We start from the raw sequence: 10,814 nt of genomic DNA, 5'->3' as shown, positions 1-10,814 counted from the left end.
AAGTGAATTGAACGGTCGTCCAGGCCAGAATTACAGCTCGGAAATTCGGGTATCATTCAGAGCTCCGGTTTCTCCGAGTTGACGTCACAGCCACATCAAAATGGCTACTTGCATCGTTAATGATAATCACAGAATTATTATAAAGACGTTTGTTGACGTTTTAACACACAAGTTGAGTTCTTAATTATGTAATGTTAACGTTTCATCTGTGTTTCACTCTGTGTGAAATTCAGCATTCAGCATGTTCGGTTAGCATTGTTCGCTAGTAGGTAGCTACCATGCTAACGCGGGTTGCTATAGCAACAGTTTGGGCTTTCCCCCCGAGCGGGAGGTGCAGCTGAACGCAAATCTGTCCAGGGCGGAGGTTCCGTGTTGAAACCTCCGGCGGGCCGAGTTGTCATGAATGCGGTAATAGTTCATAGGGGGGAAGTCCCTGCACTGCTGGTTCATAGAAGAAGTCCCTGCACTGCTGGTTCATAGAAGAAGTCCCTGCACTGCTGGTTCATAGGGGGAAGTCCCTGCACTGCTGGTTCATAGAAGAAGTCCTTGCACTGCTGGTTCATAGGGGGAAGTCCCTGCACTGCTGGTTCATAGGGGGGAAGTCCCTGCACTGCTGGTTCATAGGGGGAAGTCCCTGTACTGCTGGTTCATAGGGGGAAGTCCCTGCACTGCTGGTTCATAGGGGGGAAGTCCCTGCACTGCTGGTCCATAGGGGGGAAGTCCCTGCACTGCTGGTTCATAGGGGGGAAGTCCCTGCACTGCTGGTTCATAGGGGGGAAGTCCCTGCACTGCTGGTTCATAGGGGGGAAGTCCCTGCACTGCTGGTTCATAGGGGGGAAGTCCCTGCACTGCTGGTTCATAGGGGGGAAGTCCCTGCACTGCTAGTTCATAGAAGAAGTCCCTGCACTGCTGGTTCATAGGGGGGAAGTCCCTGCACTGCTGGTTCATAGGGGGGAAGTCCCTGCACTGCTGGTTCATAGAAGAAGGCCCTGCACTGCTGGTTCATAGGGGGGAAGTCCCTGCACTGCTGGTTCATAGGGGGGAAGTCCCTGCACTGCTGGTTCATAGGGGGGAAGTCCCTGCACTGCTGGTTCATAGAAGAAGTCCCTGCACTGCTGGTTCATAGGGGGGAAGTCCCTGCACTGCTGGTTCATAGGGGGGAAGTCCCTGCACTGCTGGTTCATAGAAGAAGTCCCTGCACTGCTGGTTCATAGGGGGGAAGTCCCTGCACTGCTGGTTCATAGAAGAAGTCCCTGCACTGCTAGTTCATAGGGGGAAAAGGCAAAGGGATTTCTGTATGGGAATTTCAGTTAAATGCATGAAATAACATCTGCACTTAACAAAAGTTTATGAAACAGCGAAGTCTGAGTTCAGCAACATACTCTTCACAAACGAGGCCCACTTTTATGACTTTTGAAGCGTTTTCTGAAAATCACATTACAAAAAAAAAGCATAACACTTCAAAAGTCATGCAACTGGCCCTCGTTTGTGAAGATTATCTTGCTGAACACGAATTTCCACTCCCATAAACTTTTGTTAACCACAGGCCTTATTTTCTCTATAAGAAGAGAGGAGGTAGCAATCAACAGCATGCACCTGGTTCACAGCACTGGACTACCCTGCACGTTGTGGGAGTTCTATAGAAGTCTATTGGACTACCCTGCACGCTGTGGGAGTTCTATAGAGGTCTACTGGACTACCCTGCATGTTGTGGGAGTTCTATAGACGTCTACTGGACTACCCTGCATGTTGTGGGAGTTCTGTAGAAGTCTATTGGACTACCCTGCACGTTGTGGGAGTTCTATAGAAGTCTATTGGACTACCCTGCACGTTGTGGGAGTTCTATAGAAGTCTACTGGACTACCCTGCACGTTGTGGTTCTATAGAAGTCTATTGGACTACCCTGCACGTTGTGGGAGTTCTATAGAAGTCTACTGGACTACCCTGCACATTGTGGGAGTTCTATAGAAGTCTATTGGACTACCCTGCACGTTGTGGGAGTTCTATAGAAGTCTACTGGACTACCCTGCATGTTGTGGGAGTTCTATAGAAGTCTTTTGGACTACCCTGCACACTGTGGGAGTTATATAGAAGTCTACTGGACTACCCTGCATGTTGTGGGAGTTCTATAGAAGTCTACTGGACTACCCTGCACGTTGTGGGAGTTCTATAGAAGTCTACTGGACTACCCTGCATGTTGTGGGAGTTCTATAGAAGTATTTTGGACTACCCTGCACGCTGTGGGAGTTCTATAGAAGTCTACTGGACTACCCTGCATGTTGTGGGAGTTATATAGAAGTCTACTGGACTACCCTGCACGTTGTGGGAGTTCTGTAGAAGTCTATTGGACTACCCTGCACGTTGTGGGAGTTCAAAAGAAGTCTATTCGACTTGCATGTTATGGGAGTTCTATAGAAGTCTAATGGATTATCCTGCACATTGTGGAAGTTCTATAGAAGTCTACTGGACTACCCTGCACATTGTGGGAGTTCCCACATTGTGGGAGTTATATAGACGTCTATTGGACTACCCTGCATGTTGTGGGAGGTCTACAGAAGTTTATTGGACTACCCTGCATGTTGTGGAAGTTCTATAGAAGTCTATTTGACTACCCTGCATGTTGTGGGAGTTCTACAGAAGTCTATTGGACTACCCTGCACGTTGTGGGAGTTCTATAGAAGTTTATCCCCCCCCCACACACACACACACAGTCTATACAGGTGGATTCCACATCACGTGACAGTGTGTGTGCGTGAGGCAGGTTGCTGTATAGTGTTTTTCAGTGGTTCAAACTTCATAATAAAATATTGAGCGTGAGAGTGAATATTTTATGACGCAAGAACACAAGGACAGAAGAACAAACGCGATGAATAAGGACAGCGACTTCCTGATAAAGTGGAAGAATATAAAGTGCTTTTAAGGACAGACTGTCATTGGGCACTTGGGCAGAGGTAATTCAGTAATATGTTTTGAAATAGCGCTGCCTGTATTGTGCTGTTTGAATGGAACGTGCTGCACAAATATTGATTGGGTTTGGGCCTTTATATATCTGTTTCAAACAGAAATCAAGTTAAAGTGTTATTTAGGCATTTGTGTAATATCAGATCATATCAGGGTAGGAATTATACCAAGGCCAAAAGGCCAGTGTCGTGGATGTCCCAAAGTGTGGCCATAATGACCCTTCTAAAATGGACCATCCATAAGGCTGTTATGCCCTTGTTGTCAGGATCAGTGGCTCCTGCATGACATTATTGGCTTTCCTGGGGAAGCTAGCTATAGCTGTGGATACTCCTTTGATGGGGAGACTGGTGCTGGACGTGGTGTTGGAGGACACATACCCTTCATCCGGCTTCCCACCCGCAGACACGGCCTGTATTGTGCCTGTATGGATGACTGACCAAGCTGGGTCTCGAACCTGCAACCCCCAGGAACCCACAGGAAATCTGCCACTGCAGCACTACCTGGATGTCATCATTCACAAGACATTTTTCCATAACGAAGCAAACTCCGGAGCAGCGGTTCACTTAAAAGCACTTCTGAGTTTCAAGTGCCCGTGTCAGAGGTAACATCAATATTGCAACTAAGGTATAGAATGCCAAAGTCACACCCTCTTCGGCATGTGAAGGTATTCAGAATCAGGAGAGACCTATAGAACATAATATTTCACTCGGACCAAACTAGACTTTTTATTCTTGTCCAAGTGAAATGTTCTATGGTTTCTCCTGATTCTGAATATAGTTGAATTACTTGGTTTGACCAAGTACAATTAAAAGCACAATTAGGAATATTGACCTCCTATACAGCACCCCTATCTCTCGTCCTCCCCCTCTCTCTCTCTATCTCTCTCTCCCTCTCTCCTCTCTCTCCTCTCTCTCTCTCTCTCTCTCTCTCTCTCTCTCTCTGTGTTTTTATACTTGGCACGCAGCGACCAAAGTATTGCATTTTAAACTTTAATAGCAGGAGCAGAGGTGAATAATGGATGTGAATGGACTCAGTAATGCCTAAAATACACTATACGAGTTTTCCCCCGATTTGACATAGGATTTCCAGTTGGGCTCAGTCTGTCTTTATTGACTGCAGTCTGCAGTTGTTGTGGGCAGTTGTAATGCCAATTAGCAGCAAAATCTGTGAGTGTATTTCCTACTGTACATAAGGTGACAGACACAGCATCAGCCTGCGGGGAAACTGTTTTCTGTCTGACTGCAGACTGAGCCACGTTGTTTGGAGGATTTTCAGTCAAATTATATCACTATCGATAATTTTGCCGTTTTGAAGAAATTCATCCCGGTGTTGCAATAATAAAGATGAGTCAAGAGAGTTTCATCCCAAACTGGGATTAAAATAAAATTACAGCTATTCTGATAAAATGATTGCTAGCATAAACGTAAAACAGACTATTATTATTGGAACTTCCTTTAATTCCTCTTTATTTGTTGTTCCCATTCCCCACATTGGCTTCTTGTCATTGTAGATGAGAATTGCTCTTAATTTAATTGGCCGGTTAGTTAAAAAATTATAATAATGGAGTTATATCAAGACCTTTGATGACAAAAATATCAGAGGTGGGGACTCGAGTCACATGACGTGCACTCCAGTCACAGTTTTAATAGCTTGAGTCTTGACTTAACTTGGGTTCTGGTAACTTGACTCTGACTTGTACTTTGATGACTTGAAAAGATTTCTAAAGTCTTGACTTTAGATCTTGTGTTTGTGTAAATTACTTTGATTGAAACGGAATTCAAATTCTGGTTTCTGGATTTGTATGGAATGACTGAATTTATTGAAGTTGAAACTGATGATAGAAATCAAACGCATGGTGCTCTTACCAAGTTTCTATCCTATTAAAACCATATTGCATTGAAAAGTCCTAGATATTTAGTTGTGTTTAAGATATTCAATTGATGTGGACTTTTGATTTGTTCTGACTCAATCTGGGAATCCATCGGTTCAAAAAGTTGAATAAATTGTTTGGGCAAGCTCGTTTTAATAACTGAATAACCGGAACCAGAACTCAACTTGCCCGGCCCCTTTATGCTAATTTTAGCGAGTGTTTGTGCTATTATTATTATGACCGCTATAGAGTACCGCAGTGATGATGTCTTTTTGTAGGCTTACCCAGAAGTCCCTGCTCTTCCTGATGAAAAAGGCTATGGCATTTTAAATGCATGAAATAAGGTCTGTGATTACAGCCCGTTCTCACTGCCAAACTCATACAAGAGCCACACTTTGTCAAGAGCCGTTTGCGTTGTACAGACTGTTTTGGGAAACCTTCGTCATGTTATGCTACTTTTATGGAATGCAAAGCCCGGAGCAGTGGCGGGTACCTGACGGTGCCGCTCCACCGCATCGTCCTGCGTTCAGGATTAGTGGATGGTTACGTGATGGTGGCAAGGGTCAAGTCCCTCTCCTTTAAAACGATTGATCTGGTGCTTCTTAACCCCTAGACATGAGCCTTGTTATTGTTATTGAGAAAACTAGCGACCCTGACCACGCCTAAACCTAAATCTCCCCCACCCACGCCTAAACCTAAATCCCCCGGGGCAGGCTTGACCTCTGCCTGAACTCACAGCTGCTCCGTGCCTCTGCGCTGGTCCCGGGAACGCGTTCCATAAACCTCCCATAAAAGGAAAAAGGCTTCCCACTGCTCTGTGCTTTACATCCCATAAAAGTACCATAAAACGATTCCTACGTCCTGCCCATTTCTGCTCTATACACATAGACATGGGGCTTAGAAAAGGTCACCTGTGTCTGTACAGACGCCCAACCAAGCCGGAGGCAACACCGGGGCTCGAACCTACGACCCTCGTGTTGGTGGGCAGGGAATCTACCGCTGAATCTACGTGGGCGCCCATGCAGAGACCTCTTAAGATGAGACTAGGCTGTTTGCAGTCTGTCGGGACTGCAAACACATGATATTTCCTCAGGAACTTTATCTGGAAGACTATCTGGCAGATAACGTGACGATCTGACTGAAATATCTTGACATCAGATCTCTCTGAACACAAGGTAAAAAAAAACAGTTCCCACATTGGAGAGAAACCAGAAAGCTTGGCAGGTAATTTTATCTTGGATCAACGTTACTTCAGGATATTTTTAGTCAAATTATCTGTACATAAGGGCAAGAGAAACAATGGTTTCCACCCGGGGGTCAATTGCTCGCCTGTTACAGCTGAACAGTTTCCTAACCTCAAAGCTGCAGCTTGGGCCTCCGGCTAGTGCAGCGGTAAATTCCCTGCCTACCAACACGAGGGTTGCAGGCTCGAGCTCCCATGTTGCCTCCGGATTAGTCGTGCGTCCATACAGGCACAATTGGCCCTGTCTGCGGGTAGAAAGCCTGATTAATGTATCCTGGTCGCTGCACTAGTGGACTATGGTCGGTCTGGGTCCGAAACTTATCGGTTCTGTATGGGGATCATCAGCGTTCTAATAATAGACAGGTCGGGTTTGGTTCTGGGTGGTTTGGGCACGACTTTTTGACCTGTGGAAACCTATACTATAGATAGATAGATAGATAGATAGATAGATAGATAGATAGATAGATAGATAGATAGATAGATAGATAGATAGATAGATAGATAAATGGATAGATAGATAGACAGATAGATAGATTGATTGAAGAGGACACTGGCGTTGCTTGTTCGCCGCTTCTCCACCTGCGTTTTAGTTGAGTTTTACTTTTAACGTAACCTAACGTTAGCCTGGTTATAACGTTAGTTGTTTTTAGAAGCAGTGTGTTGGTTTTAGCATTGTTTAGCAGTGTAAGTTTATTACCTGTGAAAGTTGAGGAGTACAACATAATGTTACATACCTGCTACGCTGTAGTCAGCTACCTACGGCCAATGCCTGTCTTGGGACCGTGGATTGACAGCCCAACTTCAACCTCTGTGACATCGTTAAGGTTTCTCTTCTCTCCACTGAGTGCTGGTATCCATCGCTAAGAGGTATCCCCGGATAGCCCTGCTGTCTTGGTGCAGTTAGCCCCTATTGGCTGGGACCATTGCCTCTTTACCCTCGTTAGCCAGTGAGCTGGGCTGCAACCGGCCTGGGGCACCCAGTCTTCACCAGCATGGCAAAACTCCTCACACGCAACTGTCACAACTTTCCTGGATGCTTCGAAGTCTCACAGCAAGAGGTTGAGGACATATCATCCTCAAGATGAAACCTTCCACTTGTGCCCTGGACCCTTTTCCCACTGCCCTGGTAAAATCAAACATCCATGCGTTGTGCCTCCTTTTCACTCAAGTCATAAACCACTCCCTCGAAGCGGGTCATCTTCCATCTGCTCTGAAAACTGCTGTCATCAGACCTCTTCTCAAAAAACCCACCATAGACCCAGAAGTATTTGCAAATTACAGGCCCATTTCCAATCTCCCATTTATGTCGACGGTGCTGGAAAAAGTGGTTGCTGCTCAGCTTCAGGACCATCCCAAACTCAACAACCTCTATGAGAAGTTCCAGTGTGGGTTCCGTTCCACCTACAGCACTGAAACATCGCTGGACAGGGTCACAAACAACCCGCTGATGGCGGCTCACGCTGGCTCTCCATCTCCTTGATCTGGCAGCAGCGTTTGACACTGTTGATCACAACATTCTCCTAAACCGTCTCCATGACTCAATGTCCTGAACTGGTTTCAGTCTTACCTGTTCAGTCTTACCGGAGAACTCAGTATGTCACCTTGGGAGGCACGAAGTCCCGGACACACCCTCTCACCTGTGGTGTCCCTCAAGGGCCAGTTCTCTGCCCCATTCTATTCATCTTACATGCTCCCCCTCGGCAGTGCCATTAGCCCGCATGGAATATCATTCTACTGCTATGCTGATGACACACATACGTACATACATACATACATAGAAACTGCCCCAAATCCTTCTGCATCATCATCATGTCTTACCACCTGCCTTGAGGAGATAAGAGCCTGGATGAAACAACTTCCTGCAGCTAAATAGCTCCAAAGCTGAGGCTATTTTGGTTGGCACTCCACACCAGGTCCCGCCATCCCCCATAACCTGTATCACCTTTTCTGGCCAAGACATTCCCCTCTCCTCATCAGTCACCAACCTGGGTGTCAGGTTTGACCCTCACCTGACCTTTGACGCCCACATCAAACACCTGTGTAAGACCTCCTTCTACCACCTCAGGAACATTTCCAAACTACATCCCACACTCAGCCTGCCAGACGCTGAGAAACTGGTCGCAGCCTTTGTCTCCTCAAAGCTGGATTACTGCAATGCACTTCTCATTGGGATCCCGAGCAAGAGCCTCGAGAAGCTTCAATACATCCAGGACAGTGCTGCTATGATCCTGATGAGAGTGCGAAAATATGAACATATCACTCCCGTCGTGCACTCACTACACTGGCTCCCTGTCTCCTCCAGGATTGAATACAAAGCATCTCTGCTCACACATCAGTGCATCCATTAAAATGCCCCTCCCCACCTCAAGGAAGTTCTTAATCCACAATCCTACTCCCACTAACGTTGGGTGATTTTCACCCGGTCAATTGAATTCACGTGATTTTCATTGTCTTGCTGCTGTCTGAGGTGGGTGGGTCCTTGGGTACCTTCAGGATGCTCACTGACGTCATTGAATGTAGGTGTGTTTCCATGCTCCCATTCATGGTTTTTTCTACCGGCTACGTGTTCGGGTGATTTTCACCCGACGTTAGTGATAGAGGGTAAAATATCTGCGGGTTAGGGTTAATGTTATTGTGGTGACTTGTGTGGTGATTTTCAAGTCCCATGAATGGGTGGACCAAAAGAGAAGTGGGGAGCTCCTGTTTTTTTTTTGGGGGGGGGGGGTCGATTTTTTTGTAACGATTACCTCATTTTTCACGAATTTGACATATTTTTTATAGTGTCCCCCATAATACATTTTTGTGTGTTTTTTGTGATATTTCACATTTAAAGATAAGAGAAGAGTACCTCAATTTGCCATGTATTGTTGTACTTTAAGATATTTTGATGAGAAGTATGTTTTATGGGGTATATTGCATCGGGTGAAATACACCCGACGTTAGTGATGGTGTGACTTTAAATCACGTTGGTGTTCTAGGGTTAACCTGCGTTCCAGGACGACAAACCTTCTCCACCCCCCAAGACTAAGCGCCGCACCAAGGGGGATCGGGCCTTCTACTCGGCTGCACCCCGTCTTTGGAATACCCTACCCGACCACCTGAGGGCCCCAGAGACTGTTGATACCTTTAAAATGGGGCTAAAAAACCTTCCTTTTCAACAGAGCTTTCTCTTAACATTGTGTTGTTCTTTATTTTAGTCTTTTTGGCAGTGTCTACAATGTTTGAATTATTAATCAGGCCTTTTCTTATCCAGGCCTGTGTGACTTTTTAAATGTTCTCTGCCTTTGATGCATTTTATACGGTCCTGTTTTCTACTCTGTAGCACTTTGAGATGTATTTTAAATTAAAAGTGCGTGACAAATCAAATCTATTATTACTATAGTATAGTATATACTATATTATTATTATTATTATTATTACTATTATTATTGCTATTATTATTATTGTTATTATTATCATTAGATAAATAGATAGATAGATAGATAGATAGATAGATAGATAGATAGATAGATAGATAGATAGATAGATAGATAGATAGATAAATAAATAGATGTTCTCACTGATGTGTAGAGGAAGCCCTCTCCATTCATGGCAACGTACAGTCCGGCCTTCACTCCCTGGATGGCCACGACCCTCAAACCTACAGGGATCAGGTTAAACAGAGCTGCAGAGAGAGAGAGAGAGAGAGAGAGAGAGAGAGAGAGAGAGAGAGAGAGAGAAAGAAAGAGGGAGGGAGAGAGACAAGAAGGGAGAGAGAGAGAGATGGAGGGGAGAGAGAGGTAGGGGAGAGACATTCAGTTACTCCAGCAGTGGTGACAGGTCAAAGGACTCAGTTCATTAATTGAAGACACTTTAACAGAGTGATGTAACAGCAGAGAGGCTCAAGGTTCAAGGTTCAAGGTTTCTTTATTAGTACCCGAGCGCCAAAAACTGCAGTTCTTTGAATGGCCACTTGTGGCTGGCTCCAAAAGCGAGTCAACCTCCATAGAACCCCATGCTAAAATACCCAACTTTACAGCAGAAATAATTATACATGTTTACAGCCTGGTTCGAAAAACTAATTTCCCTGTTCATGAATTTGTATCTAACTCACCTGTTTAAATTTTATTAAAACACCCCTTTTAGGCCTACACTCTTCACAGAACCTCAGTCAACTTGCCCCTTTCCTGTTATACTCACCAAGGACATGTCTGACACAAGTCTTTCTGATTCTGATTCTGATTCATTATATAGCCCCATCTTAAGTTTGCGCACGTTAGCAAAATGCTAGCTAACTAATGCATAGGCTAGTCAAGAGGAGTTAGCCAACTTCCTCCTTATTTCTGTGGTAACGTTAAAGGGATACGCCAAAATTTTTGGAGATTCACCTATTTGCCATATTGCCAATATTAAAATTTAATGTAGAATGTGGATGGCTTTATCATCACTGTGCGTGCAGTACAAACAGCGGTACACCGCTAACTGCTAATAGCTTAGCACTACAATGGCAGTATGGTACAACTGCCTATCCCCGTTCAGTCGCACAAAATATACATTCCAACAGTGCCAGAAACACTCACATGTAGCCTACATGTCGTGACTCGTGTGCTCACCACGCGATGAAATAATAATCCAAAGTAACGGTAATTTTTAAGTAAATCCATACCGAGAACTAACAAAGAGACCAAATTACTTCCTCGTTTGCCATGAGGCGCATGCGCTGCACTGATGACTGCACACAGTACATCCGGGGATGAGTTG

General features: G+C 45.1%; 1 protein-coding gene across 1 annotated transcript in view; it reads right to left on the bottom strand.

The window, feature by feature from the left end:
- Positions 1-10,814, bottom strand: part of LOC310776358 (fibroblast growth factor 12-like) — a gene marked incomplete at both ends in the record, with an annotated part of 210,047 nt that overhangs the window by 5,324 nt on the left and 193,909 nt on the right. The window contains one exon of the mRNA XM_083636554.1: positions 9,635-9,738. Within this exon, the coding sequence (XP_083492680.1) occupies positions 9,635-9,738 (104 nt within the window). The remainder of the gene's footprint in view (positions 1-9,634; positions 9,739-10,814) is intronic.

Source organism: Poromitra crassiceps (genome assembly GCF_964638095.1).
Source record: "Poromitra crassiceps genome assembly, chromosome: 5".
In the NCBI taxonomy this organism is placed as follows: domain Eukaryota; kingdom Metazoa; phylum Chordata; class Actinopteri; order Beryciformes; family Melamphaidae; genus Poromitra; species Poromitra crassiceps.
Note: the sequence above shows the minus strand (reverse complement) of the source record. Positions and strands in the feature narration are given on the sequence as shown.